The sequence below is a fragment of the Pan troglodytes genome, chromosome 10 (genome assembly GCF_028858775.2).
Source record: "Pan troglodytes isolate AG18354 chromosome 10, NHGRI_mPanTro3-v2.0_pri, whole genome shotgun sequence".
Taxonomy (NCBI): Eukaryota; Metazoa; Chordata; class Mammalia; order Primates; family Hominidae; genus Pan; species Pan troglodytes.
The window spans coordinates 128,568,929-128,582,117 of NC_072408.2; the positions used below are offsets into that span (position 1 = coordinate 128,568,929).

A 13,189-nucleotide genomic window follows, 5' to 3' on the forward strand; every position below is an offset into this window, starting at 1 on the left:
CCAGCACTTTGGGAGACCGAGGCAGGTGGATCACAAAGTCAGGAGATCGAGACCATCCTGGTTAACATGGTGAAACCCTGTCTCTACTAAAAATACAAAAAATTAGCTGGGCGTGGTGGCACGTGCCTGTAGTCCCAGCTACTTGGGAGGCTGAGGCAGGAGAATCACTTGAACCTGGGAGGCGGAGGCTGCAGTGAGCCGAGGTCGCGCCACTGCACTCCAGCCTGGGCAACAGAGGGAGACTCTGTCTCAAAAAAAAAAAAAAAAAAAAAAAAAATCTAATAACAAGCCTGTACCCTCTGACCTGCAATTTTACCTCTCTTCCCCAGAGAAATCTTCTCTAGAGACATACTTGCCTGTGTGCCCAGAGAGGCCGTGCAAGGATACTATTCTTTTGCATTGTTGGTTATAGTCAGACACAGGAAGCAACATAAATATCCAGCAATAGGGGAAGGACTAAAGAAACTAGAGTATATCTGTAGCACAAAATATGCATAGCACTAAAGAGTGGAGTGTATCCATATATTCTTTTTTTTTTTTTTGAGAGAGAGAGTCTCGCTCTGTTGCCCAGGCTGGAGTGCCCTGGCATGATCTCGGCTCACTGCAAGCTCCGCCTCCTGGGTTCACACCATTCTCCTGCCTCAGCCTCCCAAGTAGCTGGGACTACAGGCGCCCGCCACCACGCCTGGCTAATTTTTTGTATTTTTAGTAAAGAAGGGGTTTCACCATGTTAGCTAGGATGGGTTTGATCTCCTGACCTCATGATCCGCCCGCCTCGGCCTCCCAAAGTGCTGGGATTATAGGCGTGAGCCACCGTGCCTGGTATTTTTTTTTTTTTTTTTTTTTTTTTTGAGACAGAGTCTCACTCTGTTGCCCAGGCCGGAGTGCAATGGTGTGACGTCGGCTCACTGCAGCCTCTGCCTTGGGTTCAAGCAACTGTCATGCCTCAGCCTCCCAAGTAACTGGGATTACAGGTGTGCACCATTATGCCTGGCTAATTTTTGTATTTTTAGTAGAGATGGGGTTTCGCCATGTAGGCCAGGCTGGTCTCGAACTCCTGACCTCAAGTGATCCGCCCACCTCGGCCTCCCAAAGTGCTAGGATTACAGGTGTGAGCCACTGCACCTGGCCCCATATATTGTTATGTGCGTAGATCTCCAAGACATATTATTGAGTGAGAAAAGCAAGTTATGGAATCTAATGTATATTCTGATACTGTTAATATACTTTTAAAAAACCCAAAGGATGTGTTTAGGGTATAAGCTACGCTGCTGTCACAAAGAGATCTGAAAGTAAAATGCCTGGAATTAAGTAGTTTCTTTGTCACATGACAGTCCAGAGGGCGGCGTGGCCCAGGGTGAGTGGTGTTTTTTATCTACAGTGCATAAAACAACAGCTGCCTGATGCTCGTGGATTCTGTGGGTCAGGAATATAGACAGGGCATAGAGGGAGGCCTGACTGTGCTCTGTGATATCTGGTGCCTTTTCTGGGAAAACTTGAGTGGCGAGGGGTAACTCACATGGCTGGGGCTGGAATCTTCTGGAGGTTTCTTTCTTTTTCTTTTTTTTTGAGATGGAGTTTTGCTCTTGTTGCCCAGACTGGAGTGCAATGGCGTGATCTTGGCTCACTGCAACCTCTGCCTCCCAGGTTCAAGCAATTCTCCTGCCTCAGCCTCCTGAGTAGCTGGCATTACAGGCATGAACCACCACGCCTGGCTAATTTTGTGCTTTTAGTAGAGATGGGGTTTCTCCATGTTGGTCAGGTTGGTCTCAAACTCCCGACCTCAGATGATCCACCCACCTTGGCCTCCCAAAGTGCTGGGATTACAGGCGTGAGCCACCACGCCTGGCCATGAAAGTTTCTTTTTCTTTGTTTTTTTAGTTTGCAAAATAAGTTTCATTTTTACTTCTTTTAAAAAATGGACAGGCCCCAGGTGGCTCACACCTGTAATCCCAGCACTTTGCGAGGCTGAGATGGGTGGATCACCTGAGGTCAGGAGTTTGAAACCAGCCTGGCCAACATGGCAAAACCCGTCTCTACTAAAAATACAAAAATTAGCTGGGCGTGATGGCAGGTGCCTGTAATCCCAGGTACTTTGGAGGCTGAGGCAGGAGAATCACTTGAACCTGGGAGGTGGAGGTTGCAGCGAGCTGAGATAGTGCCATTGCACTCCAGCCTGGGCGACAAGAGCAAAACTACATCTCAAAAAAAGAAAAAAAAAAAGGACATTACTATTTAATATATATGTACATAACTTCACCCAGGCTATTCTGGACATGCTTCCCATGGGTTAGCCCTGCTCTTCAAGGAGCAGTAAAATACAAAAAATTAGCTGGATGTGGTGGCATGCGCCTGTAGTCCCAGCTACTTGGGAGGCTGAGGCAGGAGAATCACTTGAACCCAGGAGGCAGAGGTTGCAGTGATCCAAGATCGTGCCAGTGCACTCTAGCCTGGGCAACAGAGCAAGACTCTGTCTCAAAAAAAAAAAAAAACCCAGAAACAAAACCTCCCAACTTAGTGAAAACAAGGCATTCAGTGACAGACCAGCAGCAGAAACTGCTTATTACCAATTTATACTAGTTATTTTATGAAGTCGTATCTGTATAAGAACAAACATTAAAGAGAATAAATAGATTTAAATAAAGTTGCAAGCATAATTACAAATAAATACCATATTACCAGATTTTTTTTTTTTTTTTTGAGACAGAGTCTTGCTCTGTTGCCAGGCTGGAGTGCAGTGGCACGATCTCGGCTCACTGCAACCTCTGCGTCCTGGGATCAAGTAATTCTCCTGCCTCAGCCTCCCAAGTAGCTGGGACTACAGGCGCACGCCACCATGGGCAGCTAATTTTTGTATTTTTAGTAGAGATAGGGTTTCACCATGTTGGCCAGGATGGCCTCGATCTGTTGACTTTGTGATCCGCCTGCCTTGGCCTCCCAAAATGCTGGGATTACAGGCATGAGCCACCGTGCCCGGCCTTTTTTTTTTTGAGACCAAGTCTCACTCTGTCGCCCAGGCTGGAGTGCAGTGGCGCATTCTCGGCTCACTGCAACCTCCGCCTCCTGGGTTCAAGTGAGTCTTCTGCTTCAGTCCCCTGAGTAGCTGGGATTACAGGCACATACCACCACACCCGGCTAATTTTTATATTTTTAGTAGAGGCGGGGGTTTCGCCGTGTTAGTCAGGCTGGTCTTGAACCCCTGACCTCGTGATCCACCCGCATTGGCCTCCCAAAGTGTTGGGATTACAGTGCGCCTGGCCATATTACCAGATTTTAAACAATAATCTATAAAAGTGTTACTACCTAAGGACTTTCACTCAAGAAGAAAAACTACTTAGTAACACCAAACTTGCAGGGTGGTGAGTTACTAGATACGTTTTCTCTAAATGGAAGCTTAACTAGCTTCAGCAACATTTCTGGGTGAGGCATCAAGTTACTGTTGCACATTTTATTTATTTATTTATTTATTTTTAAGACGGCGAGTCTCGCTCTGTGGCCCAGGCTGGAGTGCAGTGGCGTGGTCTCAGCTCACTGCAACCTCTGCCTCCCGGGTTCACTCCATTCTCCTGCCTCAGCCTCCTGCCACCACGCCTGGCTAATTGTTTGGTGTGTTTTTTTTTTTTTTGTATTTTTAGTAGAGACAGGGTTTTACCGTGTTAGCCAGGATGGTCTCGATCTCCTGACCTTGTGATCCGCCCGCCTTGGCCTCCCAAAGTGCTGGGATTACAGGCATGAGCCACCGCTCCCGGCCGGTCTCGAACTCTTGACCTCAGGTGATCCACCTGCCTTGGCCTCCCAAAGTGCTGGGATTACAGGTGTGAGCCACCACGCCCAGCCTTCTTTTTCTTTTTGAGACAGAGTCTCCCTCTGTTGACCAGGCTGGAGCACAGTGGCACACTCTCAGCACACTGCAACCTCCACCTCCCGGGTTCAAGCAATCCTCCTGCCTCAGCCTCTGGAGTAGCTGGGATTACAGGCATGCACCACCACACTAATTTTTGTAATTTTAGTAGAGATGAGGTTTCACCATGGTGGCAAGGCTGGTCTCAAACTCCTGACCTCAGGTGATCTGCCCACTTTGGCCTCCCAAAGTGTCGGGATTACAGGTGCGAGCCACTGCGCCTGGCCTGGACGTTTCTTTACGTACATGTCTGGAACCTATGCGGGACCGACAAGGAGATTTGTCTTAGCTGGGGCTACTGATTTGAGTGACTACCTGGGACTTCTCTCTGTGGTTAAAGCTTCTATATAGCATGGTTGCCTCAGGATAGCTGGACTTTTTGCTCCAAGAGCAACTAGTTCCACTTCCTTAGTTGCTCCAGGAACTTAGGTGGAAGCCACAGGGCCTTCCGTGACTTTTTCTCAGAAGTTATGTAGTGTCAATTCTGCCATATTCTATTGTCAGACTAGTCACAAGCCTACCTAGATTTAAGGGGAGAGAACAGAGGCACTGCCTTTCTATGTGAGGCATAATAAAGAATAGGTGGCCATGTTTTAAAACCATCACAGTGGACGGGACATGGTGGCTCACGTCTGTAAACCCAGACTTTGGGTGGCCGAGTTGGGCGGATTACCCACGGTCATGGGTTTGATACCAGCCTGGCCAACATGATGAAACCCTGTTTCTACTAAAAATACAAAAATTAGCTGGGTGTGGTTGCATGCACCCTTAATCTCAGCTACTCGGGAGACTGAGGCGGGAGAATCACTTGAACCTAGGAGGCGGAGGTTGCAGTAAGCCGAGATTGTGCCACTGCACTCCAGCGTGGGTGACAGAGCAAGACTCTGTCTCAAAAAAAAAAAAAGTCACAGTTGGGAAGCTCTGTCCCATGAGGTTGCGTTGGGACTCAGGTTAGTTTGGTTGGGGAGGGGCAATGGCCTCTGCCATTTGCATCATGTGACTTCCATTTCTGGCTTCAAGGTAACTGAGCCCTTTGTTGCATTTCCCAGCCAGGGAAGAGAGGGTGGAGGGCAAGCAGTTCCTAATAAAAAATGTGGTTCAGAACTTGCACAAGTTGCCAGGTGCAGTGTCTCACATCTGTAACCCCAGCACTTTGGGAGGCCAAAGTGGGTGCATCACTTGAGGCCCCGAGTTTGAGACCAGCCTAGTCAACATGGTGAAACCCCATCTCTACTAAAAATACAAAAATTAGTTGGACATGGTGGTGCACGCCTGTAGTCCCAGCTACTTGGGAGGCTGAGGCACAAGAATTACTTGAACCCGGGAGGTGGAGGATACAGTGACCTGAGGTGGAGCCCCTGCACTCTAGCCTGGGTGATAGAGTGAGACCCTGTCTCCAAAAAAAAAAAAAAAAAAAAAAGTCCAGGCACAGTGGCTCACACCTGTAATCTATTCTACTAAAAATCTACTCTACTAAAAATATAAAAATACAAAAATTAGCTGGGCATGGTGGCGCATGCCTGTAATCCCAGCTACTCGGGAGGCTGAGGCAGGAGAATTGCTTGAACCCAGGAGGCAGAGGTTGCAGTGAGCCGAGATTGCGCCACTGGACTCCAGCCTGGCCACAGAGAGAGACTCCGTCTCAAAAAAAAAAAGCAGACCTCAGCCATAGCTGTGGTGTTTTAATTTTTAACAAGGATGATGTCTTCATGTTTTACTTGTGACATTAAATATTAATTGAAACAGATGAGGGCCTGATGAGCATCTGGCAGCTGATTTTGCAGCCCTGGTCTTATCTCTCCATGGCGGGACCCAGCACCAAAGGCCACCAGGAGGGGTGCGGGCCCCTTATCTCGCAGCAGCCTCTCAGGCCAGGGCCCCGTCTTCCCCAAGGTTGCATCGTCTGGGCAGGATCTCTCCACCTCTGTCCTCCTTGTCTGGGTTCATTACCAGCAGGTATTTGTTGGACATACAGGGCTGTTTAGCACTGAAGAATTCAAAAGTGATTAAAACACAGCCTTTCTCCACACAGATAACTTATTAATTACCAGTGGAAAGTTGGACACTACATAGCGCAGAAACTGGATGGGCATCCTGGCTGCCTTTACCAAGCAAAGTTAGCATCGTGGACACGGTGTCCCTCCTGGCAGGAGCCACTAATAAGGGCACAACATCCTTTTAGTAGCATGCTGGTCCCCACACATACCCCAAATCATGAGGAAACATCCACAGACCCCCACTGGGGGACATTCTTCCAGACAACTGGACCGAACTCTTTAAAAACTTAAATTCGGCCGGGCATGGTGGCTCATGCCTGTAATCCCAGCACTTTGGGAGGCCGAGGTGGGAGGATCATTTGAGGTCAGGAGTTCCAGACCAGCCTGGCCAACATGGTGAAACCCCGTCCATCTCTACTAAAAATACAAAAATTAGCTGGGTATGGTGGCACCTATAATCCCAGCTACTTGGGAGGCTGAGGCAGGAGAATTGCTTGAACCCAGGAGGCAGAGGTTGCAGTGAGCCAAGATCGCACCACTGTACTCTGGCCTGGGCGACAAGAGTCAAACTCTGTCTCAAAAAACAAAAAACAAAAACAAACTTAAATTCACGAAAGACAGAGATTGGGAGATTGTTCTAGATTAAAGGAGAGTAAAGAGATATGAACAGTACCAGAAGGCATGAGACTGAATTGGATCCAAGATCTGGAGGAAAATTGCCATAAAAGAGACAGTCAGCAAAATTTGAATTTGAGTGGTATATGAGGCCATAGCATTGTGTTATATCAACGTTACATTTTCTAGACGATTGACCCTTGAGCAAGGTGGGGTTAGGGGTGCCAATCAGTCAAAAAGCCAAATATGTAACTTCTTTTTTTTTTGGAACAGAGTCTCCCTCTGTTACTGAGGCTGGAGTGCAGTGACACGATCTCAGCTAACTACAGCCACCACCTCCTGGGTTCAAGTAATCCTCCCACCTCAGCCTTCCGAGTAGCTGGGACTACAGGCGCCCGCCACCACAGCTGGCTAATTTTTGTATTTTTAGTAGAGACGGGTTTCACCATGTTGACCAGGCTGGTCTTGAACTCCTGGCCTCAAGTGATCCACACACCACAGCCTCCCAAAGTGCTGGGATTACAAGTGTGAACCACCCAGCCTGGCCGGAAACTTTTGACTCCTGCAACACTTCTTTTTTTTTTTTTTTTTTTTTTGAGACAGAGTGCAGTGGTGTGATCTCAGCTCACTGCAATCTCCCCCTCCCGGGTTGAAGCGATTCTCCTGCCTCAGCCTCCTGAGTACCTGGGATTACAGGTGCCCGCCACCATGCCCGGCTAATTTTTGTGTTTGTAGTAGAGATGGGGTTTCACCATGTTGGTCAGCCTGGTCTCAAACTCCTGACCTCAGGTGATCCGCCCATCTTGGCCTCCCAAAGTGTTGGGATTACAGGCGTGAGCCAACGCGCCCGGCGACTCCCACAAAACTTCTATCAGCCTAATGTTGACCAGAGTCTCACTGATAACAGATACAGTTGATTAACACACATTTTATGTATGCATTATACATTGTATTCTTACAATAAAGAAAGCTAGAGAGGCCTGGCACGGTGGCTCATGCTTGTAATCCCAGCGCTTTGGGAGGCTGAGGCAGGTGAATCATCTGAGTTTGGGAGTTCGAGACCAGCCTGACCAACATGGAGAAACCCTGTCTCTACTAAAAATACAAAATTAGCCAGGCGTGGTGGTGCATGCCTGTAATCCCAGCTACTCGGGAGGCTGAGGCAGGAGAATCGCTTGAACCCGGGGAGGTGAAGGTTGCAGTGATTCGAGATCATGCCACTGCACTCCAGCCTGGGCAACAAGAGTGAGACTCTGTCTTAAAAAAAAAAACCAAAAAGCTGGAGAAAAGAAAGTGTTATTAAGAAAATCATAAGGAAGAGAAAATATATTTACTCTTCATTAAGTGGAAGTGCACCATTGTAAAGGTCTTCATCCTTTGTGTCTTCACATTGAGGAGTAGCAGGAGGAGGAAGAGGAGGGCTTAGTCTTGCTGTCTCGGGGTGGCAGAGGTGGAAGCAAATCTGTGTATAAGTGGACATGCAGTTGAAACCCGTGTCGTTTAAGGGTCAGTTGCATTTGATAATTGTACTATGGATATTTGAGAGAATATAGCTGTTCTTACTATATACACATTGTACTATTTAGGAGAAAAGAGGTGTGTTGCCTGCAACTAACTCCCAAATGGTTTAGCACTGGAGTGGGCAAATCTTTTTGGTAAAAGGCCAAATAGTGAAAATTTTGAGCTTTATGGGCCATATGGTCTCTGTCACAACTACTTGTTTTGCTGTTAGAGTCCCAGCACAGCCACAGGGAATATTTAAATGGGTGGGTGTGGCTGTGTTCCAATAAAACTTTATTTATGGATACTGCAATGCCAATTTATATAATTTTCACACACCACGAAAAATTCTTGTGATTTTTTTTCAACCCTGCAAAACCCATTTCTGTCTTACTGAGCATACAAAATTAGGTAGCCAGACTTGGCCTGCGGCGGTGGTTTACGAATGCCTGCTTGATATAGAAAAAGAACACACAGGCAGGCACACATACATGGGGGATAAAGCAAATACAGCATGATGGAACAGCTAGTGAATCTGGTGAAGAATAGAGGCGAGTTCTTTGTATTGTTTTTGTAATTCTGCAAGCTTGAAATTATTATTATTACTATTATTATTATTTTGAGACAGAGTTTCACTCTTGTTGCCCAGGCTGGAGTGCAATGGCGCGATCTCGGCTCACCACAACCTGTGCCTCCCGGGTTCAAGCGATTCTCCTGATTCAGCCTCCTGAATAGCTGGGATTACAGGCATGTGCCATCACGCCTGGCTAATTTTGTGTTGTTGGTAGAGACAGGGTTTCTCCATGTTGGTCAGGCTGGTTTCAAACTTCCGACTTCAGGTGATCCATCTGCCTTGGCCTCCCAAAGTGCTGGGATTGCAGGCGTGAGCCACTGCGCCTGAAATTATTATTATTATTATTCATTTATTTATTTATTTGAGACGGAGTCTCACTCTGGAGTGCAGTGGCATAATCTCAGCTCACCACAACCTCCGCCTCCTGGGTTCAAGCGATTCTCATGCCTTAGCCTCCCGAGTAGCTGGGATTACAGGCGTGAGCCACCATGCCCAACTTGAAATTATTTTAAAATAAAAACATTAAGTAAAATAAAAGCATTGATTTTTCCTTCCTGGGGGGCCCAGGAAGGAGAGAAGGGAGTCACCCTTTCATCTTCCTAGTGAGTGGGCCAAGGTGACTCACTCACAGCATTCTTGGATGTCTCCTAATTGTCATCTAGTCACTTGTCATTTTTATTGTCATCTAGTTAATTCTTAGCCTTTGCCTCTTCCTTATTTACTGACTTAACTTCCTTTTTTTTTGAGACGGAGTCTTGCTCTGTCATCTAGGCTGGAGTGCCGTGGCACGACCTCAGCTCACTGCAACCTCCGACTCCCAGATTCAAACGATTCTCCTGTCTCAGCCTCCAGAGTAGCTGGGACTACAGGCATACGCCACCATGCCCAGCTAATTTTTGTATTTTTAGTAGAGACAGGGTTTCACTATTTTGGTCAGGCTGGTCTCGAACTCCTGACCTCAAATTATCTGGTGCCTTGGCCTCCCAAAGTGCTGGGATTACAGACGTGAGCCACTGTCCCCGGCCTGACTTAACTTTCATACCTAGGTGCCTTGCTTGGCAGGCAGGGGAGTTTAGCCTCTGTGCTCACTGTTGGACCATCCCCTTTTGCTCTCCCTCTAATAAATCCATCTCTTCAACTGCTAAAAACAAAACAAAACAAAAAAAATCACTTTAAATATGTTTGTTGGCTTATCGTTGCTTTGTTTTTCAATGTTTTTTAATTCCTCAAGACCCATGTTAACCTTGTCTATATCATTCCAATTTTGGTACATGTGCTGCCAAAGTGAGCAGTGGCTTATTGTTTTTGTTTTTATTTTTATTTTTTGAGGCGGAGTTTCATACTTTCGCCCAGGCTGGAGTGAAGTGGCGTGGTCTTAGTTCACTGCAACCTCCGCCCCCTGGGTTCAAGTGATTCTCCTGCCTCAGTCTCCCAAGTAGTTGGGATTACAGACGCCCGCCTGGCTAATTTTTACATTTTTAGTAGAGACGGGGTTTTGCCATGTTGGCCAGGCTGGTCTCGAACTCCTGACCTCTGATCTACCTGCCTCAGCCTCCCAAAGTGCTGGGATTACAGGCGTGAGCCAGCGCGTCCGGCCAGCTTATTGTTTTTAATGTCATGGTCTTCATTTCCCATGCTGGTTTCCCTAGATTGTTGGTGTTTGTCTTACAAGTCCAGAGATAAGGGGTTGTTTCCCTGCCTGTGGTGGTATTTATTTGGAGGTATGTGATGGTGGCAAAGTCAAGAAGTTACTGTTTTCTGTTCCCCCAGCACTGGGGCGAAGTCTCTTATATTTTTCCTGGCCTTGTGGCCCTGAATGGTTGTTTCAGGAATGAGCTATTGAATTCATTGGAGTGACTGTGTCTGGAGTGGGGAGGGTGGCTTTAAGGAAAGGGGTATGTGCTTTTCTTAGTTGACCTAACAGGAACTGTCTTCATTGCCAGGATCAGAAACTCAACTCAAAGTGAACACTAAATAAAGAGTGATTTATTGGCTGGGTGCGGTGACTCACGCCTGTAATCCCAGCACTTTGGCAGGCCAAAGCGGGCAGGTCACAAGGCCAGGAGTTCGAGACCAGCCTGGCCAATATGGTGAAACCCCATCTCTACTAAAAATACCAAAAAAAAAAAAAATTAGCTGGGCGTAGTTGTGGGCACCTGTAGTCCCAGCTACTTGGGAGGCTGAGGCAGGAGAATCGCTTGAACCCAGGAGGCGGAGGTTGCAGTGAGCCAAGATCATGCCACTGCACTCCAGCCTGGGTGACAGAGCGAGACTCTCTCAAAAAAAAAAAAGAAAAGAAAATGAGCTGTTCACATTCTCCCACACACCCTCCCCCGGGTCCCCTGTTCTTCAGGAGACGCACAGGATCTACAAGCAGAAGCTGGAGGAGCTGGCTGCGCTGCAGACGCTGTGTAGCAGTTCCATCAGTAAGCAGAAGAAGCACCTCAAGGACTTGAAGCTTACACTCCAGAGGTAGGTGCAGCTGTAGCCCGGGGGCTGCCCTGGTTCTGAGGGACAGAAATCCAACTCAAAACAGGCTGAAGCAGAGAATGGAAATCTCAGTGGAAAAAGACAGGACTGGGAGTTGCTTCAGGCATCACTGGATCCAGGAGTCAAAGGGTGTTTTGGGGCATGTATTTTTCCCTCTAAATTCTGCCTTCCTCTGGATTGGTGTCACTCTCAGGGTGACTGTCCCCTTCACCAGCAGTGCCAGGCTTATATTCTCCAGCCTTGCTTCCTGCCGGCTGTGCCACCCTGGCTGAAGGAGAGTGTCTCTCTCTTTTCTTTTTTTTTCTTGAAATGGAGTCTTTCACTCTGTTGCCCAGGCTGGAGTGCCATGGCATGATTTCGGCTCACTGCAACCTCTGTCTCCTGGGTTCAAGCGATTCTCCTGCCTCAGCCTCCTGAGTAGCTGTGATTACAGGCATGAGCCACTGTGCCTGGCCGAGAGTTTCTCGTTCCCAGTACTTCAGCCGACATTCTGGGTTCAGTCCTCATTGGCTGGGATTGGTTGAATGCCCATTTGTGAACCAATCACTGAGAAGCTGCTTGGGCAGCGCCATGTCGTGTGCTAAGTCTGTGGCCCTGGGAGGTGGAGGGACGGCCACATGGGTGATGGAAGAAGAAGATAAGTAGTTTCCCGGGTGAAAGTTGGGTGCTGTTATAGGAAGGTGCCCTGCTGGACAAGTAAGCAGGCAGCGTCCTTTTGTGGGTGTGGGGTGCCCTCCCCACTGGGGTTGCTGGTGTAGTGGCCACTAGGCTGCCATCCCTGGTGGAGATGTGCTTGAGCTCATAGCTTAGTTCAGTTCCCAAGGCCTGGATCATGTTCATTTCCTGACACTCATGGTCTCCAGGTCTGGGAAGTCCCCTCCTGCCTGGTATGTGAAGGGGCCCAGTGGATGCCGTGACCCCATTGTCAGGCAGGGAAACTGAGGCTCCGAGTGACTTGTCCCAGGTCACTTAGCTGGGCCTCCATTTTAGAATCTGGGACTCCTGGTCAACTCTTTCCTTGTGGACAATTTTGGAGGAAGGTCCTGATTATAGCTCTCAGTGTGGCTGGCCATTTTGGAAATGGAGGCCCGCAACTAAGGGGTAGAGAGTGTGGATGGCCCTGTGCAAACACGTCACCAGATGTGGCTTTGGAAAAACACATCTTGGTAATGGCAGGACTCAGAGTCTAGAGTTTCTTCAGATTCTCAGTGATTGCTTCACAGATGGGCACATGGCGAACCCCAGCACTATTGATGGGTCTTTGTGGGGGCCGTGCAGTGCACTGTGGGATAGTGAGTAGCATCCCTGGCCTCTGCCCACTGATGCCAGTAGCACTCCTGCCCCAGGTGTGTCCACCAAGATCTCTCCAGGCATTGCCAGCTGTCCTCAGTTGAGAAGTGCTGGGTTAGAAGGTTGACCCGTGAGTTAGGGTCTTAGACCAAGGACCCCTGTCATTCTGAGATGTGTCTGCTGACTTGTTTTCTGGTTTTGAGAGTTCCGTGTTACCAAAGAATAACAGACCATGATTGGTCGACTGCTTATGCTTTCAGGTGCCTTTTTGTCTGTCTCTTGGTCATCTGTAGGTTATTCCTTTATTTCTATTTTTTAAAATTATATTCATTCATTCATTCATTCAGAGATGAAGTCTCGCTCTGTTGCCCAGGCTGGGGTGCAGCGGTGCAATCTTGGCTCACTGCAACCTCTGCCTCCTGGGTTCAAGCAATTCTTCCTGTCTCAGCCTCCCGAGTAGCTGGGATTACAGGTGCCCGCCACCACGCCCAGCTAATTTTTGTACTTTTACTAGAGACAGGGTTTCACCGTGTTGGCCAGGCTGGTCTCAAATTCCTGACCTCAAGTGATCATCCTGCCTCGGCCTCCCAAAGTGCTGAGATTACAGGTGTGAGCCACCATGCCCGGCCTTACTTTTTTTGAGATAGTGTCTTGCTCTGTCACCCAGGCTGGAGTGCAGTGGCGCAATCACGGCTCACCACAGCCTTGATCTCCTGGGCTCAAGCGATCCTCCCACCTTAGCCTCATGAATACTAGGACTACATGCATGTACCACCATGCTTGGTTGTTGTTTTTTGTTATTGTTGTTGTTGTTTTTGAGAT

General features: G+C 48.1%; 1 protein-coding gene across 1 annotated transcript in view; it reads left to right on the plus strand.

Annotated features, from left to right (window-relative positions):
- Window positions 1-13,189, plus strand: part of TMEM120B (transmembrane protein 120B) — a 67,173-nt gene that overhangs the window by 22,261 nt on the left and 31,723 nt on the right. Inside the window, exon 2 of the mRNA XM_024348095.3 lies at window positions 10,941-11,059. Within this exon, the coding sequence (XP_024203863.1) occupies window positions 10,941-11,059 (119 nt within the window). The remainder of the gene's footprint in view (window positions 1-10,940; window positions 11,060-13,189) is intronic.